General features: G+C 39.6%; 1 protein-coding gene across 4 annotated transcripts in view; it reads right to left on the bottom strand.

The window, feature by feature from the left end:
- The window catches only part of MCUB (mitochondrial calcium uniporter dominant negative subunit beta), a 94,246-nt gene that overhangs the window by 20,371 nt on the left and 47,763 nt on the right, over positions 1 to 26,112 (bottom strand). For 2 of the 4 annotated variants that reach the window (XM_045820263.1, XM_045820267.1), the window contains exons 3-5: positions 7,036 to 7,177; positions 2,575 to 2,650; positions 1,912 to 2,082 (exon numbers count right to left, since the gene is read on the bottom strand). In XM_045820263.1, coding sequence (XP_045676219.1) covers positions 1,912 to 2,082; positions 2,575 to 2,650; positions 7,036 to 7,177 — 389 coding nt within the window. The remainder of the gene's footprint in view (positions 1 to 1,911; positions 2,083 to 2,574; positions 2,651 to 7,035; positions 7,178 to 26,112) is intronic. The other 2 variants (XM_045820266.1, XM_045820265.1) reach the window with 1 other exon arrangement.

Below are 26,112 nucleotides of genomic sequence, written 5' to 3'. Positions count from 1 at the left end.
TGAAGTACTACATCGTCCTTTATACTACGCAGGAACAGCAAAAGGCTGACGTGGAACATTTTGAAGGAGCTAATGATTAAAGTGTTGAAATTTTTCACCGATTCTTGAGCAAATATAGATTTAAACACCAATGAAGTGTTTTAGTCAATCCAAAAGCCCCCTTTCTCTAAGATTTCTAGTCTTTTTCTGTGTGCTTTATGTTTCAAAGCTACTCAAATTATTTTTAGAAAAAAGCAGGGTACACATCCATCAATGCTTTAACTTCTCTTATTTCATTCATTTAATAAGCCCTTATTGAGTACACACTACCTACCAGGCAAGCACTGTGCTCAAGGTTTGCATCTGCCTGTTCTCAGAAGCTTAGGAAGGCAGGCCCTGGCCCTGGCCCTGGCGGGAAGGCCGATGGGTGTTTGGTGCTCCTGTGGCTGGGGGTTGGGAGGACGTCTGTCTAGTCCAGGGATGGAGTATTAGGCCATTGTGGTCATCGGACTAAAACCCTATTCTCTGGTTCTGGTTTTACCAGGAAAAAAGCTCCCCTTCAAGTTAAATCCAAAGTCCAGGCAATAACCTACAGCGAGGCTTTCCCCACTCTGTCCCTCCCCTCCTACTTCCATCCAGCTCCCTCCTTTGCAGCCACAGAGGAGCCGGCTCCCACCTCAGGGCCTCTGCCTGGGGAGCCCTCTTCCCATCTACACAGCTCTCTCCCCTCTGCCAAGCACCTCCCCGCCACCAACACACAGGCTCCCCCCACCCCACTCTGCTCTATTTTTCCTCCAAAGAACTTATTATCTAATAATTTATATATTTTATTCCTTTATCTTATTTTTTTCCCATTTAAAATGTAAGCTCTATAAGAGCAGGAGCTTTTCTTTGCTCTACCTCTAGCATGTAGAACAGTGCCTGGCATGTGTTAGGTATGCAATAAATATTGGTTGAGTAAATAAATTCTTCAACCTCCATTTTTTCCCAATCTCTATATCTATCCTTCATTAGTTCTGAACTTGGATAGGAAAGAAGGTTTATTTCCTTTTCAAAACTGCAACATTATTCAACTTTTAATAAGCTTATTCTAATTGAGTGATACTACTATGAAATAACAAAACAAATTTATTCATTTATTTACATGTGTAACCTCTGTACACTGGGCTGGGATAAATGCTTCTTTGTCTATTTTAGGGGCAGTAGGTCTAAGGCCATGTCAGACCACAAGAACATAAAAGCTGTATTTTAAATTAAAAATTTCTAAATGATTAACCACCTCTGCTAGTATTTAAAAATATGTATATTCTTCCTGAGAAACAATTCTGTCATAAAACATACTCTACTGAAATTGCTTTTTAACAAAGATAAATGAACTACTTGTATATTTTAATTGTTCACTGGATATTTTAATCATTGGAACACATTTTGTTTTTCAATCATTTAAATAGTGCTGAAAATTACATGCTGATGACTGTGTCATTAAAATTTTCTCAGGGCCCTGGCCAGCACGGCTCAGTTGGTTGAACATCATCCCACAAAGCAAAAGGGACAGGGCACATGCCCGTGCGGGTTCAGTCCCTTGTTGGGGCATGTGCGAGAGGCAACCAATTGATGTTTCTCTCTCACATTGATGTTTCTCTCCCTCCCTTCCCTTTTTCTAAAAAGAAATATTTTTTAAAATTCTTTTTCCTCAGGGCTAAGTTTATGAGATAAGCAACTGAAACTTTCACTTATTTTACTCCATTAATTTGTTTTCAATGGAGTTAATGTTTTTAATATCACTGAGTATAAAAAATTAAGGTCTCAGTGAAGACTAACCATTTATTATATAAAGAATTTAAAAAACCAACTTCTTTCCTAAAAATTAAAGAAGCAAAACAGAGGTTCAGGAAAAAAGAAAAAGACAAAGTTGAAAAGATACATATATACCCGCTGTGAAGATGGCTGTGTTTTTGACACCTTTATCTTCATTTTGTATGTCTTGAAGAAACGAACCAACTGTTGTTAGCATTGGTTTGACCACGAATTGACAGCGCTCTTTTCTGGACGGCAAAGTGAGGGTTATCAAGGGAAGGCCGTGTCTGTAATTAACTGTTATTTCTGTTAAGAAAAAAAAAAGACAACACAGAACTAAAATTAACTTTTTATAAATATAACTTTAAAATACATAAATTCTAAAAGGAATGCATAAACATGTAATTCATAAGTCCCTGAGTTCCTATGGTCATTTGCATGGCTCCTATGGTGCCATCGAACCACAGTTTACAGATTCCCTCCCACGCTATGAATTTTGTCATGGCTTATATCGCACTATCGTTACAATCACCTTAGAGTCTTCCTGGGTAAAGAGTACATTTCTGAGGGCGGAAACTGCTTCTCATTCATCTGTGCTTGCTCTGATTGCTGGAGTGGGTGTTGGCCAGAACACATCAGAGATATTAGGGGAACAGAAAAGGAAGGAACTGAATGGGGTGGCATGGGGTAGGGGAAGGCAAGAAAAGTCTGTTTTGCTCAAAACTCACACTTCTCACTTTATTTGTAAGAACTGAAATAAATTAGCATAGGAATCAAGGAAGTGCTAAGAAAGCTTACCATCTGGTGGCACCACTGTGCTGTAAAGATGTGATTGATGGCATTTCAGATTTCCACACAGCTTCACACACAAAACCTGTAAGGAAGATTATTTTTTTCTTTTAGAAAAAGTGGGAGAGATTGAAATAGGTGTCTTTACCAGAAGATTCCTTTTAACCTTACATGGAAGTACAATGAAAACCCCAGCTCCCCGAAGGTCCCTGGGTAAGCCCCTACAGAAGCTCACTAAACCTTCCTGGCTGCACAACAGGGTGTGAGAACACCTGAAAATCCTAGAGTTCTATGAGGATTTTAAAATGTGCTTCTTCCTTTTAGGAGATTACCTAAAATAAATGGATACAAGTATATTCTAGATGCTTGCTTCTCAAAGTGTGGTCCTTGGGCTGGCAGCCTAAGAGAGCCCTAGGCGCTGATTAGAAATGCAGAGTCAAAGGAATTAGCTCCATGATCAGATAGGGGGAACTCAAAAGTTACAGATTTTAGCCTTTGCTATATTTGATGGGCTTAAGTGGCTCAGGAAATGGAGAGCTGTCGTTCCAGGAACTGCAAGGCACTGGCCATGGGATTCCAGGAGGCTGACAGCAACTCAGTCTTGGTGCCCCGAGGGGTCTGGAAGCCATGGAGCCATCGTGTTTCAGGGAGGGAACGCAGGGAATGCAGATAAGGAATTGTTGATCAACAGATAAAAAAGGAAAATATCACTGTTGGACTGCAACTCTTATTTAATTAACCTTTTCCCCAAACCCCTGACACTCCTTTTCTTCTCCTTATGAAAAGGTTGGCTTGAAATGAGATGTTAAGACAGTTTTTGAGGGTACATAACCCACCGTCTTCTCAGAGCACAGCCATCTAAATAAAACGCCCACAAAGACTCCATCTTTGTCTCTGCTCATTGGTGACAGGCAGCGTGAACGCCGGCCTTTCTGGTTTCCGTCACAACATGGTGGCTGTGTTCACTGCTATAAAAATGAAATAGATGCCGACCCAAATGACGTTCCATTGCACTCAAAATCAAAACAATCCCATCAATAAGTAAAACAAAACATCCACATACATACTTCTAGTATTAAACATACCTAGGCAATTAGTTTCAACAAAACATCACCTGTTACATTAAGGCTATTCATTTGAATTTTATTTCTAAAAATACAACTCACTACTAGATGAGAAGAAAAAAGCTGATTACTGTATTTTTCAGTCTAATAAGATGCACCCCCCAAATTTGGGAGGAAAATGGGGGTGCGTCTTACAGTCCAAATGTAGCTTTACATTTACATTAGTGAAGTATTATGTTATTTATGTTATTAAATATTTTACCACATTTTTTGCTTCAAAATTTTTTCCCTATTTTCCTCCTCTAAAACCAAGGTGCGTCTTATGGTCTGAAAAATATGGTACTTAAAATAGCTGCAAGTCTCAGTAAATAAATTTATGTAGAAGTTCTCGAAGTTTAATAATGAATATTACAATATTATTTATTACTTTTAGTAAAACTACATGAAACTGAGAAAAAATGTATCCATTTAGAAACATATCAGAATTCTCTACCAAAATACACCTTTTAAAATGAATGATATAAATGATTCTCCATGTATACAGGGCAAAAATAAAAATGTGGAGGTAAGAGTTAAAGCCCCTCCCTTTATTTCTCCACAGTCCCGTGTCCCCAGAGTAAACGCTGTTTGTTGTGACAGGGACTCTCTTCTTGACCAAACTTTAGTTAGGGTCCTGTAAGCTTCACTAATCCCCACTCTCGGGTATGTTCTACAGGAGCCCAGTTTTAGCAAGAATCCTGTGTCAAGCTGGTTTAGCCAGAATCCCCCACCCTTGATAACTGATCAAATTCATCATCCTTCACCATCTGCCAAGTATTATCTGATCACCTTAGTCTGCCTTCAACAAGAATCCTGTGAGGTCAGTTTAGCACAGAATTACCCTATCCCCTTAGTAATTTTCTATCCACCACCCCCCCACTCTGCTCCAACAATATGAACCTCACCATTCCTTGTTGTATTTGGAGTTGAGTCCAATCTCTCTCTACCCTTGCAAAACTCCAATGATGTGGTCCCCCTGAATAAAGTCTACACCCCCTATTCATTTGTCGTGAATAACTTTTTCCTTTAAGTTTTATCTATTGATTTTAGAGAGAAACATTGATTTGTTGTTGCACTTGTTTATGCATTCATTGGTTGCTTCTTGGATGTGCCCTGACCCGGGATTGAACCGGCAACTTTGGCGTATCAGGATGATGCTCTAACCAACTGAGCTGCCTGGCCATGGCTAAATAACTTTTTCTTTAACAACGGCTTGATGTATATCCTCCCAGACTTTTTTCTATCTACTACCACCTTTATAAATGAGTTAAATTCTATGCCAGAGTCTGTATAATGCTAAAGACAGTTAATGAGCCAGGTTCCTAGATATCAATAATGATAACTCCTCACCATAAAGTACTTGTCATTTAATGCACAGATGAAGTTCTGGTCTACTATCAAGGAAATCATTTTAAGATGCACCCTCTTGACAAGCAGGAAATGCTGAAAGAAGACTCAGTGGCCAGAGAAAATTATCAGGGCTTTCTCAAATATTTGTGTGTCCAACAGTCACCTGGAGGGCTTACCTAAACACAGACTCCTGGGCTCCACCTCAGAGATTTTTGTTCTAGTGAGTGTGAGGTAGGGGTGTGAGAATTTGCATTTTTAGTAAACCTCAGGGTTATACTGAAGTTGCAGGTGTGAGGACCACATTATAAGTAGCTGACCCATGACAGCTTTTAAGGCACTTAAACATTTTTAATTCCAAATTTTAGTGCTAGATTAAGGGTTACAGCCTTCAAGTGATACTCAGTACCGGTCAAAAAGATGACTTAGGCTATTCTTCTATCATTGTCTTTCCTAAATAAATTCTAATCGCTTCACATGCCTGCTTAAAACCCCTTATGAAGTAGAAGGAACAAAGACCCTAGAGTTGAAAAAAGGGAATTCTAAATTTAATTTAGCCAATTAACAGCCGAGAGACCCCAAATAAGTCCTAGGAGGGACCACTTCAGTTTTCTCAAGGGTTAGGTGGGGATAACAACACCTATCTTGTAGAGCTGATGCCAAGATTAAAACAAAGCATTAAGCAAGTGTGAGGCACAACACAAGCCTATGGGCTAACTCAGCTCTGTAGCATTATCACTTTCTGTTCCCAGCAGTAGGAACTTGGGCCCTAGGCAAAGGAGCTTTGTGTCATTAAAGTGCTTTATTTACTTATTTCTGCCTAACAAATTCTGTCATACCCTTGAGGTTCAGCTTGAATGCCATTTCCTCTTCTTGAGGATCATGATGGTCTAGTGGAAAGAACACAGGCTTTGCAGTCAGAATCTAGTTGGAATTCCGGCTTCAAGCTACACCAGACACTGAGATCTTTGCCAGCCAGAAAGTTCAGAAGAAATGGGTTGTGAGAAAAAGAAGGGAACATGTTTGGTGGGGCTGGAGGCAAGGGGCAGGGAGCCAGGGCAACAGTTAGAAGACTACAGGAGGGAAAATATCAACAGGGAAGAGATCTGTTCGAGCATCAAAGTAAAATGAAGGCAGCCATTAGTCTCCCATCCAAGTACTAACTAGGCCTGACCCTGCTTAGCTTCCGAGATCAGACAAGATCGGGCGCGTTCAGGGTGGTATGGCCGTAGACGAAGGTAGCCATTAGTAAAAAGGAGATGTATGAGGTCTGTCTGGAAACAGTACAGCCATTGTTAATATAATGAGAATGGTTTACATGACATAATGTAACCTGGCAGCCAAGGAGAGTGGACTAGAATGCACATGTGTGAACAGTGACAACTTCATTGTACTAGTCAGCGGAGGTGATAGACGCCATTGAGTGAGCATGTGTGCTGTGTGGCCGTCGCATTCAAAATGACTGAGCAAGCAGAACAACAAATCTGCATCAAATTTTGCGTGAAGCTTGAACCTTCTTCTATGGAAACCATTCTGATGATTGAGAAGGCCACAGCTATGGGCAACTGCTGATTGGCAGCCTCATCATGACAATGTGCCTGCTCATGCATCACATCTTGTGCAGAGTCTTTTGGTGAAACGTGAAATCACCCAGGTGACTCAACCTCCCTACAGCCCAGATTTGGCACCCTACAACTTCTGGCTTTTCCCAAAACTAAAATCACCTTTGAAAGGGAAGAGATTTCAGACCATTGATGAGACTCAGGATAATACAACAGGGCAGCTGATGGCAATTAGGAGAACTGGGAGGTTCCAAGGTGCCTACTTTGAAGGGGACTGAGGTTTCATTGTCCTAAGTACAATATTTCTTGTATCTTGTATTTTTTTCAATAAATGTCTCTATTTTTCATATTATATGGCTGGATACCTTCTGAACAGACATCATATAATGATCATATACTGGGGCCAATTAACAAGATCAGGCTTTTTCTAAAGCTATATTATAATTTAGATTAAATACCTTTATTATTATTTTCCAGTCAAGATGAAGGGACCCCTGTGCTCCATGCTCCAAAACAATAAATGTATTTCCATGTGCCAAAAACAAAAGAGAGCACAGTGTGATAAATGGGTTCAGTGGACAGTCAAGGGGGTTCTGGGTCCTGCAGAAAAAAACATGTTTCAGTGGAAACTTATGTATAGTCCATGGCACATTTTTTTCCAAGTGATCACCATTTTATCTTGTTCATTGGTTTCAAGGCATTTGCAACTATTTGTAAACTGTAGGTAACTCATACGTATGTAAATTCTATCCAACCAGGTAGTAATCTAAGTGACTTCCCCACTTAGTGACTTCCCACTGTGCAATACCAGTTTCATCTCTTTGCATTTCATCTTAACATTCTTTTCTCCATATAAATCTGTACATGTATATTTTTCCTTTTAACTGGATATAACATGTGCTTGGTTCCTTCCTATCAAATGTGGATGAAAAAAAAATTTCTGTAAAAAAAAAAATCTAACAAAAAGTAACCTGAAAGGGTGATCTGATCGTAAATTCCTACCTGAGCAGGTCATGGTGGGTAGTCCCACCCCAGACATATAACTTCCCCAGTAAAAGATAGTTATCTTTGCTGTAATCAAGCCCTGTCCATTGTTCATGTGCATCTACTTTAATATACCTTGAAATGCCTCTTTTCTAGACCACCTTCCAAAGAGAGCACAATCCTGTTAACTCTCCTGTAATCCAATCACAGAGATTTTCCAGCTTTTCATTCTCACACTCCTGTCATCTTCCTTACCTTCCTTCCTTAATTCCAAATGCATAAAAGAAGCTGCAAACTCACTCTGGGAAGCATTCTCAGTCTGTTGAGATTTTCCTTCCTGGCAGGTCCTCTGTTTGGCTCAAATAAACTCTTATTAATATTTTCTACAGGTTTGAACATTCTTACCTCAACAAGGCTAAAAGTACATTTGAAATTCTAAAATATTGGGTTGGCCAAAAAGTTCATTTGTTTTTTCCATAAGATGGCTCTAGTAGCACTTAGTTGTGTTTAACTTCATTTGATACAATTTTGTTAGATTGTATTGTGACAGCCGTCACATCAGTGTGCATTTAAAAAAACATCAAAATTGGTGAATTTTTGTGTACCCATGTTAATATTGAAGATAGAAGAAAATAAGTGACATTTTTGGCATATTATGCTTTAGTACTTCAAGAAAGGTAAACAGGCAACTGAAACAAACAAAAGATTTGTGCGATGTATGCGGAAAGCGCTGTGACTGATCAAACATGTCAAAAGTGGTTTGCAAAGTTTTGTGCTGGAGATTTCTCAAAGGACATTGCTCCATGGTTGTACAGATCAGTTGAAGTTGATAGTGATCAAACCAAGACGTTAATTGAGAACCATCAATATTATACCATGTGGGAGACAGCTGACAGACTCAAAATATCCAAATCAGTAAAGTTACTGGTGAAAATGAAAAATGTATCTTTTATTTTATAGAAAAAAACACACAAACTTTTTGGCCAACCTAATAAAATATTTAATACATGTTCATTATAATAACTGCATGGGAGTCATGATTTTACCTTTTTCTGAAAATTATTTTTTAATAGTCCAGAACAGAAGAAGTAAATGATAGTTTGACTCTTTTGGGGTAGGAGAGACTAGAAGCTGCCCAGGACAGGATCAAGCCAACCCTTCCAGTGATTTGATGACGTATTTGGGATCTCTCCAATATCACTGTGAGATAGGCCAGTAAGCCAGGACAAGTGGACTAGGGAAACTGAGAGAGCTGAACAAACTGGCTGAGCAATTTATAGCCAGATACAGAAGGTCACCTAGAGAGAACATCTAGGCCTCATCTGCATTTCAGCTCCAGGCTCAGAAAAGCAGCAAAACCAGGTGGGTGATGCCAGCACCAGCTGCAGTGACTAATGACCCCCTGCCCTGTCACTGACCAATCAGTGGAGACCTGGACTCTGAACAGGTCCACCTGGAAAACTGATGAATATTCTGCTGAAACCCTCCCCTGAGACCTCCCCTAAGACTGCCACCTGTAAGAGAGGTAAAAACTTCAAGATAAAGGACCCAGAGAGGACTCTCCCTCTGGGGAGCAGCCTGTGCCATTCCCTTTCCCCACTTTTTCCCCTACAGGCACGCATCTGTTAAACTTTAGAGTTTAAGAGACTCTCCTGGGGCCCCAGGAGACTTGGCAACAGAGGGAGCAATGGGCAGTCATAGATCATCCCAGGCTAATCCCCCAAACCTGTCCCCAAGAACCCCTTTTCTCTGACTTCTCAGTGAACTAAGGCAGCCCAGCCTGGGCTCTCCTGTTGCCTCTTCTACTCTAGGCCCTTCCTTGTTTACTGTCCCCAGTTTCAATAGAAACATACCGTCATAGTCACCTGGACCCATTTTGTGATTTTTCCTCCATGAAATCAAGAACTCACACTAGGCAACCTATTCAGGGCCAGGTACTGTCTGCTGCAACATTCCAGGACAGGACCTTAAGGTGTCAATTTAAGAACCAATTCTGGGCTTTAGGCCACAGGAGCCCAGTTGGAAACAATATAAACTTACTAGCTAAAGGAGTACACATAGAATGAAATGGGGTACTTACAGTCTGCATTAAAATTCTAATATATGAGGAATTAAGTGCTAAGAAGAAACCAACACATTCATTTTGAAGATTAATTCCACTTAGGGAAGATAAAAATAAGTGCCATCCAAAACTGAATCAAACATAGATTATATTTAGGGTCTTCAAAGAGACAAATGGGAGAATATGCTTCTCGGAAATGTAAACAAGATATGATGATATTAAAATTAATAGAAATGAAACAAAAATTAGTTACTATGATCAGCTAATTAGCAATCCTAGAATTGAAAAAAGATCTACATACACATAAAAACCCCGCTTAGATAAATTCCTGACTGGGTGAAGTAAACAGAAAATGAATTTAACTAGACAATATTTCACCCAGGGACAGCAGAGAAAGATACAGAAACCTTCAGAATCCAGAAAAACAATCACTTCTCATACATTTCTGGCAAGGATGTAAAAGGATACAACCATCAGGAGAATGTTCGGCAGTTTCACATAGAGTTAAACAAACACCAGCATATGACCCAGTAATCCTCCTCCTGGGGGCTTACCCTAGGGCAGTGATTTTTAACCTTTTTCATCTAATGGCACACACAAATTAATTCCTAAAATTCTGAAACATACCAAAAATTACATTTTTCCCTGGCAAATATAGGTATAATTTTGATTGATTTACAAAAAAATGATAATAATAGTAATTACATGCCCTTTTTGCTCCAAAGTGACTTTTTAAAAAATCAGGTGCCTATACTTGTACATAAGAATTTCTGGTATCAGTCCTGGATGGTGTGGCTGAGTGGGTTGAGCACCAGCCTACAAACCAAAGGGTCACCGGTTTGATTCCCAGTCAGGGCACATGCCTGGGTTGTAGGCCAGGTCCCCAGTTGGGCAACCACACATTGATGTTTCTCTCCTTCCCTTCCCCTCTCTCTAGAAATAAATAAATAAAATTAATTTAAAAAACTAAACAGAGAGAAAACACAAGTTTATTTTAAAAAAATTTCTGGTATCAAGAATTAACCAATCAGTTGCAACCTTATTATGCAGTGTGAGCAACAAGATGCAGCTCTATTACATGACCTATAAATTTATGGTCGAAGATAGGGCATTCATACCCGTAACTATTTTGTGTTGGCTGTTGTCATTTTTTCTTTGTTTTAAAAATTCTTGCAGTACACCAGTTGAAAATTGCAGCCCTAGAGAACTGAAAACACACTCACACGACCTGTACAAATGTTATTTTATTCCTCCCACAGGAGACACACTGCCTGGGAGGCGGGGGCTTGGGTTTGTTCCCTGCTGCTGTCCTCTGCAGCACCTGGAATAGTACCTGGCACATAATACAGGGGCTCAGAATGTCATGGGTGTTAAATGAACATAGGAATATCTTCAAGGGGCTAAGAAAAAACACCAACCTAGAATACTACATTCCCGAAAATTACTTTCGGTTGAAGGAAATAAAGAGATTTTCAGATATACAGAGGTCATAGCTTCTTTCCTGCATACATATCTTTGTTAAGGAACTTTTTTAGGAAAAAAGGAACTCCACTCAAATGGAAGCAGAATGCAAGAGAATACTGTTATGGGCTGAATTGTGCCCCTCCTCCAAATTTATATGTTGAAGTCCTAACTCCTAGTATCTCAGAACTTGACTGTATTTTAAAGAGGTAATTAAGTTAAATCAGAGCATATAAGTGGACCCTAGTCCAAATGGCTGGTAACCTTATGAGAAGAGGAGATCTGGACACAGACAGGTGCACACACAGAGCAAAAAACACCTGAGAACGCAATGAGAAAATGACTGTCTGCAAGCCCAGGAGAGAGGCCTTAGAAGAAACCAACACCGCCGACAACTTCACCTCAGACAGACTTCCTTCTTTGCTTCCTTCCTTCTTTCCTTTCTCTCTTTGTAAAAAGATTTTACTTATTTATTTTTAGAGAGAGGAGAAGAGAGGGAGAAAGACAGGGAGAGATACATCAATGTGTTGTTGCCTCTCCTGCACTCCTCCCTGGGGACCTGGCCCATAACCTAGGCATGTGCCCTGACTGGGAATCGAACCAGTGACCCTTTGGTTCACAGGTCGGCATTCAATCCACTGAGCCACACCAAACAGGGGGCACTTCTTTCTCAGAATTTTGAGAAAATCAAATCTGTTTCAGCCACCCAGTCTGAGGCACTTTGTTAATGGAAGCACTAGGAAATGAACACAAACACCAAAGCTGTAAAATATGTGGGTAAATAAGCTAGTTATTGTTAAGAAACTTTAAACCAGTTTATGTGTTAAAAATGAGTAGAAAAATGCCAAACAATATTTGGTACGTTATATTCGGTGAATTCCTACAACATGTAAAATCATGTTCAGAGGGAGGCAAAAGATGATGACAACCTTGAGACTGTGTTAGAAAAGCTGTAATTAAATACATGTTTATGTTAAACACTTAAAGGAAACCACACAGTCTGCAGTTTCTAAAGTGGTAGAAAAGAAGAAAGAGTAAGACAAACCATTTCATGGAAAGTAGAAAAAAGAAGCAAAAAGCTCCACAGAAACGAAAAAGTATAGAAAAGAAATGTAGTAAGAGTCCTTGTGGAAATTTGGAGAACAGAGAAAATAAACATCCACAATCCCACCAACCTGAACTCTTTCATGCCAGCCTTTATTATATATTCATATAATCATAAATCCATTGAGAGATGATCATTAATGTTCTATAAGATTTACCTACCTGGTTAAGAACCTCATTATTTTAAGTTATTTTATTTAAATAGCTCTATAACCACATATCCTATGGGTATACCAGAATTAACTACCTATTGTTGGACATTTCCATTTTGTATACTACTTCTACATTTTTTTCCTGGTCAGAAAGAAATGCACTATCATTTTAGAAAACCCATATATCACATACACTCAAAATAAAAAATAAAAGTCACCAATAATGCCATCATTTAAAATTATTACAGCTATCAGTGATGTATACCATCCAGTTTACTTTCTTTTTAAAATGTTTTAAATAATTTTTATTTATTTATTTTTAGATATAGGGGAAGGGAGAGGGAAAGAGAGGGCAAGAAACTTTGACATGTGAGAGAAACACCGATTAGTTGCTTCTCACGTGCGCCCCAGTGGAGACAAGCCCACAACCCAGGCACGTGTCCCGACCAGGAATCAAAGCAGCAACCTTTCGCTTTGTGGGATGATGCTCAACCAAATCAGTCACATCAGTCAGGGCTAAATTTTTATTTATTGATTTTAGAGAGAGAGAGAAACATTGATTTGCTGCTCCACCAATTTATGCATTCATTGGTTGTTTCTTGGATGTGCCCTGACCACGGATCAAACACAGAACCTTCATTTATTGGGACAACATCCTAACCACCTAGGCTACCTGGTGAGGGCCTCCTTCCACTTTATATCTTATGTACTGTACTCAACTTTTTACTATCACAGTTAAACTGATTCTGAACATCTTTGCACACAAATCTTTGTTTGCATTTTTTCCTTTAGAGTAGACTGCAGAATGATTGGATCATAAAGTAATAATAATTTTAGGATCCAGAAAATCTATTTTCAAACTTCTTTGGGGAATATTTCCTTTGCTTCATGTTGCTTTACTCAATACAACCCCAGACTGGTACTAGTCTGAACCCAAACAAACAGATCTTCATAAGGTTCAGAATCAAATGATAAGACACATCTGGGCACTGCTGGAGCAGCAGGCTTCCTGCTGGAGGCTCACCCTCAGATAGGCCACAGGTCTATCAGCCGAATACCTCTTGAGCTGAGATTCCTTGTTTCTGCGTAGACTTGAGCCTCTCCTTTGCTCCTAACTTTGATGAACTGGTAGACCAGTAGACACAACTGAACTGTCCCTGAGGCCTGCTGATTCTAATATTCCACACAGAGCTCTCCAATCCAACTTCTCTCCTCAAGCTCCACCTCTACTGCCCTAGCTCAGACCCTTACCACCTCACCTGAATCACTGTAACAGCTTCCTCACTGGCTTCTCTACCTATCAATTCCAGATGAACATCTATTCCAATCTTCTAAAATCACATAAAGCAAACTATCTCTAGGTCCGAAGACCTCTACTTGCTCCTTCTTGCAAAGAGAACCAATTCCAAATAAAACTTTTTATGAGTCGACTCTGTCTACTTCTCCAGCCTCACCCTACCCCTAGCACCGCCTACCTGCCAATCCTGTATTCGTTCCGGAGGTGTGAAACATACTGCAGTTTCTTGAAAATGGCGCATTGTTGCATACTTCCTCGGCTTTGTAGTGATTCCCACCTTGCCTGCAAAAGCCTGCCCACTGTACGTATGTTGTGTGGGAAACACTTTCTCGTAACACTCATCTTCCCACCATAAAACCCATAAAACTCTATGTGCTAATTCCCTTTTGATAAACTCTTCTGACTTCTAGATTTACATTTTAAATCTGTCCAACAGAATTGCATTTTGTAGCATACACTAGGTGGTTTTCTTAATACTTCAGTCTCTCTCAGGTGCTACATGAATCATCACTGTTAAGATAAATTTTTTTGAAAACTAAAGATGGGATTACCTTTTGATCCAGTGATCCCGTTGCTGGGACTATACCCTAAGAATCCTGAAAGACCAATTCAAAAGAACCTATGCACCCCAATGTTCATAGCAGCATTATTTACAATAGCAAAGTGCTGGAGCAGCCTAAGTGCCAATCAGTAAATGAGTAGATCAAAAAACTGTGGTACATTTACACAACAGAATAGTATCCAGCAGAAGGAAAGAAGGAACTCCTACCTTTCCTGGCAACATGGATGGAACTGGAGAGCATAATGCTAAGTGAAATAAGCCAGGTGGTAAAAGACAAATACCATATGATCTCATCTATAGGTGGAACCTAATAAACAAAACAAACAAACATGCAAAATAGAACCAAAGACACTGAAATAGAGAACAAACTGACAGTGACCAGAGGGGAGAGGAGAAGGGGGTAACGGGAAAGAAGGGGAAGGGATAAGTCAAGGAACATGAATACAGGACTTATGGTTATAGACAATGGGGTGGGGACTGACTATGGGAGCAGGGGAGGTGTGGGTGGCGGGGCAGGAGAGAGCAATGGAGGGGAAAGGCGGGACAATTGTAAGTGAGCAACAATAAAAAAAGTAAAATAAAATAAATATTTTTGAGATCATGTAAGGCCAGAAGTGTCCAATCTTTTGGCATCTCTGGGACACACTGGAAGAAAAAGAGGTGTCTTGGGCTATAGAGTAAATACATTGTGGTACATAATCACAAAAAAATCTCAATGATTTAAGTAAATTTAGGATTTTGCACTGGGCCACATTTACAGCCATCCTGGGCCACATGTGGCCTGCAGGCCGAGGGTTGGACACCCCTGATCTAGGCAGTTCAAGAAGAGTAGTTCATCCACAACATGATTAAAACAGAACAGAAGAAGAAGTAATGCATACAGCATCCAGCCAGTAACTGACACTAACCTCCACAATGAGTGCCATGTCTCAGCCAGGCCACATTTACCTCTTCTAACTCCGCATTTAAGCCAGTCATTTCCTCACTCTCTGGAGACCAAGCTCAGCAGGACCTCTGAAATCATATTCTTGTAATATTTCTTTCATTCTGCTTTCCCTCCTCTCCTTTTTTCATTTCAACAAAGAAATGCTTTCAAGAGCAAATAATGAAGGGTCACAATCCAGAGAGATGATATTGGACTAATTTGCTTGTTATAAAAATTGAATATTAGAGTGTATTGGCTTAAAATACCTTATTTATAATTAACAAACGGGAAGTCAGAAGAGTTCATCAAAGAGAGCTACTACAGAGCAGTTTGGATTTTGTGGTTTTTTTTTTTTAACAGAGAAGCAAAATAAATGATAAAAGCTTAAAGCTCAGTGTGAGGTTCCACAAAAGGTCACAACACACCACAGGGTGGAAGACTAATGAACCCAAGAACAAGCTTCAAAGCAAAACAATGATCTAACCATGGGGTTTACTTGCTTGGTTCACACATTCCATGGAAGAAATCTACATTAGGTGGTACATAAAATATGGTATAAAATGATTAAGGTTTTATTCATTTTTAGACTTATATTTTACCCGTTTCCTTCTTCAACATTTCTTCTGCATTCTCATTCCTTCCTTCTGTGTTACATTTTGCTCACTGTGGCTTTGAATAGTGCTTTCAATGACAGCCTATGTATGGGTAGTAAGCCCTCAATCTACGTTAATAAATTCAACAATTTCTGTCCTTTTCACAGTTGAGTTTAATCTATTTACATTTATTATTTCAGATAAATTTTGATATCTGCATTTTGTTTTGTGTTGTCTATTATTATGATTCTCCTTTGCTTCTTTCTTCTTTTTTTGTCTTCTGATAATTTAACTAATTGTTTTTTATATCCTTTTACCTACTCTATTAATTTGGAAGTGCATGTGTGTTTCTCTATCCTTTCAGTGTTTGCCTTGTACATTCTGAACCATTCTTACTTGGCTCAGAGTGTAAAGCTAATTTCTCTACCCCACTACTGAACAATGATAAGGATCTTAGACTGCATCAATCACAATTAAGAAGGAATTATTTCTACCTTATTTTTTAGAACACCCCAAATTACCTTCATGACTACCATTTTATATAGTTATTGTTTCTTAGATTCATCTATAGGATTTCCATTTCTTCTTACATCCTACTTTCTTATATGTTCAATTTTATTCTTCTAGAGAAGAACTCTCAATAAGACTCTCTCTCAGGCTTCATTTTGTTGAAATGATAGTTTACTGGATATACAGTTCCAGATTGATTGTTATTTCTACTCAGAACCTTGAAGACATTTCTATGTCTTTTGGCCTCTATTAATACATCTTCTGTAAATTTAAAGATTTTCTCCCATCTTTTTGTTTCTGGGGTTCTACAGTTTTCACTAGAGTCAGGTACAGATTTAATTTTGTTTTCTTCTTAGAGCTCATAAAATCTCTTCATGCTAAGGATTCATTCTGAAAGGGCACTCGTGGCCCTGACCCAGGTGGCTCAGTTGTTTGGGCGTGTCCCGCACAGTGGAAGTTCTCCAGTGTGACTCTAGGTCAGGGCTGGTCAGGCTGTGCATAAGAGGCAATGCATCAGTGTTTCTGTCTCAGATGTTTTCTGAGCTCTCCCCATTTCCACCCCACTGAAACAGTGAGTGCTAATGAATTTTTATTGTTGGTTTAAGCCACTAAGTTTCCTGGTGATCCGTTATGCAAGAATTTAGACTTCTTGCGGTTTTAGATTAGACTTCAAGAATTTACTTTATTCCTACTCTAAATCTAGGGGTCAGCAAACTACGACCCATGAGCTAAGAATGCTTTTCTTTCACATTTTTAAAAGGTTGTTAAAGGTGTGCTAACATTAGCTTTAAACAAACTCCAATAGTGGAGGGAGGTGCGGTTTCAAGTTTGTCTCAGCCTAAGACAAGACTTATCTAGGCTGAGGAAGAGTGGAGGACTTAGGAAAGGCTTCTTTCTCCAAAGAATGAGATTGAGGCACCTTTGTGGAGGTTGCAGCTATTGGTTACACAAAAAACATGCAGCTGCTGGTGGCACAGGAACTGGCAAGGGAGCCCCAGCCAGAGCTGGGCTACAGAAAGGGCCTACTGTTTGTCATGGCTGGAGCAATCTGGAGAACAGCTCTCAGTGAAGAATGCAGTCGAGGCCACAGCTGAAGCCCTTTCAGGAGTCAGCAGGTGCAGAGAGGAAGGCCTGAGAGTGTTAAGTTGGTGTGTGAGGACCACAGGGTTCTTGCACTGGAGAAAGGAGAACCAGAAGTGGGAAAGGAAGTACTTCCTGCTGCCATCACCTGGCAGCATCTCTCCAGTTCATCTACCACAACAACGAACAGCACACCAGCTGGCAAAAGGGAAATGTTTACAGGGTCCAATTCCAATATCACAGAGCAAAGAGGGGTACAGTTGGAGCTAGATATAATAAATTTATAATTGACACTACACTTCCTCTCTCTTTCTCATCCATTTCGTCCTGCATTTTTAAAAGGAAAAACATGTAAGCATGTTTTGTGTCCAAAGTATATGGTGATATTCAACATTTACCACTATATACTTAATAAGCATGCCATAGGCACTCATTTCATTCTATTCTGTAACATTTTCTGAGTAAAAGGGGACCTATAGTGAGTTGGAGTTTCACATTCCTATCTAGTTATCCAATGTTGGAAAAGCAATAAAAAGGAAGTGTGATAGATGAAGAACAAATTCCTAAGTCCAAAAGCATAAGAGATTGGGTAGGCAATACAAACCAGAAATGTGTTATTCGTCATCAAAAGCCACAAGTCACATGCCTAACTGTGTGTGCCTTCGGTTGCTTACTCAGCAGAAATTACATATACAGCATGCTTCCTCTGAAAGAATATCCTCTATGGTAAATTACACCAGCTTGGTGCCATCTGTGAGGCCACCAACCTCTCCCCAGAGACTGAATATTCAAGCAGAAAGGATAAGGAAGAGAACAAACTATTACAAAAAGAATTAAAAGAAATTCTATGTGCTCTAAAATCTGCGAAATGGTGAAGCTTAGTAATTCTTCAAAAAACAAGCTAGTTCATTTAACAAAAGAGCCCAGGGGAGGCAGTTCATGTCGTGCAGAGAAAGAGGGAACAACGCTGGCAGCTGAAAATTATATCTTCTAACTGAAAATAGCCTTTAAGGAGAAAGTTTTTAGAAGATTCTTTTTAAATTTCTTAATGGAAAAAAAAAAGCTATGTTGCCCAAATCAAATTTCTAGTAAACAATCTAGGCTGTAGAAAAGCTCTAACTGAAGCTCTTAAAAGTTCTCGAGCCCTGACTGGATGCTGAATTGGTGCAGCGTCGTCCCGTACACCAAAAACATTTTGGTTTGATTCATGGTCAGGGTGCACACCTCGGTTGCAGGTTCAATGCCCAGTCTGATCATGTATGGGAGGCAACTGATTGATGTTTCTCTCTCTCCCTCCTCCCCTTTCCTCTCTCTCTAAAATCTATTATAAAAAAATATCCCTGGGTTGGGATTAAAAAAAAAGTTCTCAAGAGGGTGAATTTTAATTTAGGGGGGTCAAGAAAAAAAAACTGGATCTCAGTTTCTCTGAGACTCTCCCAAACAGGACCCACAAATAATCCTCCAGCAACAAGGCTCAGACTCTTGCTCCAAGTGTTTCACACTTTGCTGGGTCTATGCCTTTGCCCTCTGTTTGCTTCGCCTCCAATGCCCTCTTCCTAGACTTTACCCCATTAAAATTCTAGACACAAGGGTGCACATCAAGGGTGCAGCAGTTGGAGCCAGACTGCCTGAGTTTGAGTCCCGCTTCTATCTGCAGGACCCTCACGTAGGTTCTTAGCCCCAGTGAAAGAAAACAATGTGGCAGAAGAGCAGAGATCATTTCCCTTCCATATCAGCCTCTCCTCACACCTCCCCATCTCAGTAAATGGTCCTGCCATCCACTCAGCTGCTCAAGTCAAAACCAAGGAGTCCCTCTTCATTCCTCCTGCTTCTCATGCAGGGGTGAGCAAAAAGATTTACAGTTGTTTAATGGAAAATAATACAATAATTAATAAACAATAATACAAGAATTATACAAGTTGTGAGTTTCATGTACTGACAACTGTAAACCTACTTCTGCCCACCGCTGTACATACACTCCCTCAGCAAGTGCTATCAGCTTTACTTCCAAACTGGCCAAACTCTTTCCACTGTCACTACCCTTCTCCAAGCCATCAGCATCTCTCCCTGGCTGCTCTTAGTACCTCCTAAACTTTTTCCAGGCTTCCACTCCTGCCTTTACAACCTATTCTCCATAATAGCAAAGTGATCTCCTAAAAGCATAACACAGATCTCGTTACCCCTTTGCTAAAACTTTGCAGCCTATCGCTGCACTTAGAATAAATTTAAATTCCTTTCCTGTCTGGCCTCTTCGGACCTCTCTGACTTCATTCTCTATTTTTCTTCCCTTCACTCTGTCCTCCACAGGCACATGGGTCTCCTCTCTGTTCCTGAAATAGTGCACCAATCTCATTCCTGTCCAGGGACTCTGCACATGCCACAGCCCCTTCCGTGGACTCTGCACTGCTGGCTCACCATCACATGTTGCCTCCTCAAGCAGGTCTTCCCATCACTGTAGCCAACACTGTTCCTGCCACACGACTGTCCCATATTCCTGAGTTTTGACTTCTTCCTAGTTATCTTAATCTGCAATTAAATCAGTTATTTGTGTATTCACTTTTTTATGAGAAAGTTTATTTGGAATGCTACATAAGTGGTAGAAGTGAACCAGCTCCAGAAACAAGTTACAGAAGGAAAAGAAGGGTCCTTGGAGCTCAGGAGAGAGAAAGGCACAGGGAAGGTACCTGTGGAGAGGGAGGAGGAAAGGAAAAGGTGTGGGCACACTCCCGGGAGGGAGAGCGTGCCAGGTATTCACTTCTTTACTGGCCTCTCACCACTAAAGTGTCAAGTGGGGAGGGGTCTTGACTATGTTCTCTTGCATTCACCACTTTATCTCCAGCACCAGCGACCATGCCTGGTACATGGCCGGCACTCTTAAAAATATCTGTTGAATTTATGAACAAGTACCATACAATGTGACAGCTGTTCTCACCAAGTTATGAAGAAATGCTATGGGAACATAGGAGGAAAGCACTGGGAAGGAAAAGGCTTTCCTTAATTCACTTAGGGGTGGCCCCTGGATGAGTCTGAATATTAAACTGACAAAGATTAAGAAGAGAAAAGCATACAAATTTTATTTAATTTTTACATGTGCTTAGGAGCCTTTGCAGAGAATGAAGACCCAAAGAAGTGATCAGAGTGGGAAACTTTTATATTTTTTAGACAAAGAAACAAAAAATCTAGGAAGAATTGACAAGACAAAGGGGTTTGGGCTGGGGGTGAAGAAGAAACTAGGAAGATAAGGATTAGTTTAGAAGGTTTTGTTAGTATAGATTTCTTGCCTCCAAATTCCCAGTCTATGCTGTACAGGGAAGGTACCTTTCATGTGGGAGTTTTATGACCCATTTCAGAGAAAAAGGAGGAAGGGAGGAAGTAAGCATTACCTTCCTGCTTCTGCCATTAAAAAACAATTCCTTCATTTTAACATATTTAATATGGTAAGGTGCCATATCTTGGGGATAGTGTGTCTAAACCTGTCAACTAAAGGCTGTAAAAGCCAACTGAATGCCAGCAGAAGCTCCCAATCTGGGGTGCAATGAACAGAAAAAGACTTTATTCGGTGTAAACAGAACAACTGTGAGACAGGTTCGCTGTAGAACAGCCCAGTCAAAGCAAACATGGGTGAGGCAGCTCTGTCTGCTCCAGAAAGACAGCTTTAGTGTTACAGCTCTAGCTGTGGCAATGCAGCCTCCATAAAAAGGGAAAGTGCACTCTGGTGAGGCAGAAGTAAAGCTGGCTTATATACAGAAAAGTGCCCACCCCCAGTCCCTGGTTGGTCCATGCTCATGCAAATAGAGATTCCAAATCCTCAGTTTGATTGATCTAAAAAGCAGTGTCCTAATTGGTCAGGAGGAGCTACTCTGATTGATAGGTGCAGATGCTAATGAGAATATAGCTGCACAATTCCAACTGGATGAAGAAAGTCTCAGTTCCATTGGTTGGATTGGCTCAGAGAGCAGGTGCATAGTGCACAGGCTGACAGCTCAGCTGTGTCTTTCCCCTGATAGACAATGTGCATGAGAGGTTTCTGCAAACAATGGCTGCTAGATTCCACTTATGAATTTGGGCCTGATTAACCACAAAGAGTCCTTTTTCGCAGGTATTTTCTTTATTGGGGTCAATTCCAACATCCAAAGCGTAAGAGTGGCAGAAGGAGAAGAGGAAGAGCAAGAAATTGAAAACTTATTTGAAAAAGTAATGAAGGAAAACTTCCCCAAGCTGGCAAAGGAAATAGACTTCCAGGAAGTCCAGGAAATAAGATGATCAGCTGACTTTCTCAAAAGAAATCTTGCAGGCAAGAAGGGGCTGGAAAGAAATATTGGAATTAATGAAAGGCCAGGACCTACAACCAAGATTACTCTATCCAGCAAAGCTATCATTTAGAAGGGCAGATAAAGCTCTTAATGGGGAAGAGCTTCCCAGATAAGGTCAACTTAAAGGAATTCATCATCACCAAGCCCTTATTATATGCAATGTTAAAGGGACTTAATTAAGAAATAGAAGATACCTGGCTGGCGTAGCTCAGTGGATTGAGCGCGGGCTGGGAACCAAAGTGTCCCAGGTTCGATTCCCAGCCAGGGTACATGCCTGGGTTGCAGGCCATAACCCCCAGCAACCGCACATTGATGTTTCTCTCTCTCTCTGTCTATCTCCCTCCCTTCCCCTCTAAAAATAAACAAATAAAATCTTAAAAAATAACAAAATAATTAACGTTATAAAAAAAGAAATAGAAGATAAAAACTATGAACAGTAAGATGACAACAAACTCATAACTATCAACAACAGAATCTAAAAAATAAAAACAAACTAAGCAAACAACTAGAACAGGAATAGAATCATAGATATGGAGATCATTTGGAGGTTATCAGCTGGGATGGGGAGAGGGAGAATGAGGGGAAAGGTACAGGGATTTAGAAGCACAATTGGGCAGGTACAGAATAGACAGGAGCATGCCAAGAACAGTATAGGCCATGGAGAAGCCAAAAAACTTACATGCATAACCCACGGACATGAACTAAGGTGGTGCAACTGCTGCAGGGAAGGGGGGGACCAGGCAGAGAGAGGAGCAAAAGGGGGAAAATTGAAGCAACTGTAATACCATAATCAATAAAATATACTTAAAAAATTAAAATAAATATTTTAAATAAAGCAATGAATGAGTCAACAATAAGATCAAAGAAGAAAATCAAAAGATACCTTGACACAAATAAAAATGAGGGCACAACAATCTAAAATTTGTTGGACACTGGGAAAGCAATCCTAAGAGGGAAATTCATAGCACTATAGGACTATCTCAAAAACAACAACAACAACAATAAACCCCAAGAAAAAGCACAAGTAAACAATCTAACTTCACACTTAAAGGAACTTGCAAAAGAACAACAAAGCCCAAAATGAGTAGAAGGAAGGAAATAATAAAGATCAGACCAGAAATAAACAAAATAAAATCTAAAAACAGAAACAAAAGATTAATGACTCTAATAGTTTATTCTTTGAAAACAAACAAGATAGACAAACCTTTAACCAGAATTATCATGAGAAAGAGAGATAGGGCCCAAATAAAAAAAATCAGAAATGAGAAATAACAACTAACACCAAAGAAATACAAAGGACTGTAAGAAAATATTATAAACAACTATATGCCAACAAACTGGAGAACCTGGATGAAACAGATAAACTCCCACAAACATACAATCTTCCAAAACTAAATCAGGAAGAATCAGAGAATCTGAACAGACAGATTACACCTAGTGAAATGGAAACAGTAATCAAAAAACTCCCAACAAATAAAAGCCCTGGACCAGATGGCTTCACTGGTAAAGTTTACCAATGATTCCAAGAACTAACACCTCTGCTTCTCAAACTATTCCATAAAATTCAAGAGGAGGGAAGGCCCCCAAACTCATTTTAATGAGGCCAGCATTATCCTAATTCAAAAACCAGATAAAGACACTACAAAGAAAGAAAATTATAAGCCAATACCCCTGATGAACATAGATGCTAAAATCCTCAACAAAATATTAGCAAACCGAATACAGCAATGCATCAAAAACATCATACACTATGATCAAGTGGGATTTATTCTGGGGATGCCAGGTTGGTACAACATCTGCAAATGAATAAATGTGATTCACCACATAAACAAAATGAAGGATAAAAACCCCATCATCGCCCTGGCTGGTGTAGCTCAGTGGACTGAGCATGGGCTGCAAACCAAAGTGTTACAGGTTCGATTCCCAGTCAGGGCACATGCCTGGGTTGCAGGCCATGGCCCCCAGCAACCACACATTGATGTTTCTCTCTCTCTCTCTCTCTCCCTCCCTCCCTTCCCTCTCTAAAAATAAATAAATAAAATCTTAAAAAAAAAACAAAACCAAAAAAACCCCCATGATCATACCAATAGATGTAGAAAAAGTATTTGATAAACTCTAGCACTCGTTTATGATGAAAACTCTCAGCAAAGTGGGATTTGAGGGAACATACATAAACATAATAAAGGTCATGTGTGACAAGCCCATTGCCAGCATCACACTCAATGTGCAAAAAACTACAAGCGCTCCCCTTAAGACTTGGAATAAGACAGGGATAGCCACCTTCACCTCTCTTATTTAACATAGTACTGGAGGTCCTAGCCACAGCAATCAGACAAGAAGAAAAAATAAAAGGCACCCAAACTGGAAAGGAAGAAGTGAAACTGTCATTATGTGCAGGTGACATGATACTGTATATAGAGAACCGCAAAGATTCCACCAAGAAACTATAGAACTGACAAATGAATTCAGCAAAGTAGCAGGATACAAAATTAATATCCAGAAATCAGATGTGTTTTTACATACTAATAATGAACTAACAGAAAGGGACACTAACAAAACAGCTGCATTCACAATTGCTACCAAAAGAATAAAATACCTAGGAATAAATCTAACCAAGGATGTAAAAGATCTATAATCAGAAAATCATAAAACACTGAAGAAAGAAATTGAAGAATATACAAATAAGTGGAAGCACATACTGTGTTCATGAATAGGAAGAATTGACATTAAAATGTCCATGCTACCCAAAGCAATCTATAGACTCAACACAATTCCTATCAAGATCCCAATGATGTATTTTACAGAACTAGAACAAATATATCAAAAATTTATATGGAACCACAAAAAGCCCTGCATAGCAACAGTGATCCTGAGAGAGAAGAACAAAGGGAATCATACTACCTCTTATTAAACTATATTATAAGGCCATAGTAATCAAAACAGCATGGTACTGTCATAAAAACAGACAAACAGATCCATGGGACAGAATAGAGAGCCCAGAAATAAACCCACATCTTTATAGTCAATTAATATTTGTCAGAGGAAGAAAGTACATACAGTAGGCTAAAGATAGTTTGTTCAATAAATGGTGTTGGGAAAATTGGACAGATACATGCAGAAAAACTAGACCACCTACTTATACCACACACAAGAGTAAATTCAAAATAGATTAAAGACTTAAACATTTGGCCCCAAATGATAAAATCCCTAGAAGGAAACTTAGGCAGCAAAATCTTGGACATTGCTCACAGCAATATTTTATAGGCTATATCTCCACAGGCAAGGGAAACAAAAGAAAAAATAAACAAATGGGACTATATCACACCAAAAAGTTGTTGCACAGCAATGGAAATCATCAACAAAATAACAGACAATCCACAGAATTGGAGAACATATTTGCTGATACATCTGATAAGGGATTAATATCCAAAATTTATAAAGAAAGTACAAAACTCAAAAAAAAAAAGACCCTGGCTGGCGTAGCTCAGTGGATTGAGCGCGGGCTGCGACCCAAAGCATCGCAGATTTGATTCCCAGTCAGGGCACATGCCTGGGTTGCAGGCCACGGCCCCCAGCAACCACACATTGATATTTTTCTCTCTCTTTCTCCCTCCCTTCCCTCTCTAAAAATAAATAAATAAATAAAATAAAAATTTAAAAATCTAAAAAAAAAAAGACACATTTGCAGGAGTTGAATTTCTAAAAAAAAAAAAAAGGTACAAAACTCAATACAAAAAAACAAACAACCCAATTAAAAAATGGGCAAAGGACCTGAATAGACACTTCTCCAAAAAGGGCATACTGATGGCCAATAGACATATGAAAAGATGCTCAAAGTCACTAATTATCAGAGAATTGCAAATTAAAACCACAATGAGGTATCATCTCCCACCTGTCAGAATGGCTATCATTGATAAATAAACAAAGAATAAATCCTGGAAATTATCTGAAAAAAGAGAACCCTTTTGCATTGTTGGTGGGAATGCAGACTGGTGCAGCCATTGTGCAAGGCAGTATGGAGATACCAAAAAAATTAAAAATGGATCTGCCTTTCAAACCAGTGATCCTTCTTCTGGGAATATATTCGTAGGAACGCAAGACACTAATTCCAAAGAACATACGCACCCCTACATTCATTGCAGTGACACTTGGAATTGTGAAGATATGAAAGCAGCCCAAGAGTCCATCAGTAGATGAATGGATAAAACAACTATGGGACATTTACACAATAGAATACTACTTGGCTTAAAAAAAAAAAAAAGAAGAAGAAGAAAACTTGACCCTTCATGATGGTGTGGACAGACCTGGAGAACATTATGTTAAGTGAAATAAACCAGCCAAGGAAAGACAAATACCATATGATTTCACTTACATGTGGAATGCAATGAACAAAATGAACTAACAAGGAAAATGGGGACACACTCACAGATGGAGAGCAGGATGACAGCTCTGGGGAGGGGAGGTTAGGGGGTAGAGGGATTGAGCAAAAAGG

The sequence above is a fragment of the Phyllostomus hastatus genome, unplaced genomic scaffold (assembly GCF_019186645.2).
Source record: "Phyllostomus hastatus isolate PE091 unplaced genomic scaffold, TTU_PhHast_1.1 phas_scaffold_39, whole genome shotgun sequence".
Classification (NCBI taxonomy): Eukaryota; Metazoa; Chordata; class Mammalia; order Chiroptera; family Phyllostomidae; genus Phyllostomus; species Phyllostomus hastatus.
Note: the sequence above shows the minus strand (reverse complement) of the source record. Positions and strands in the feature narration are given on the sequence as shown.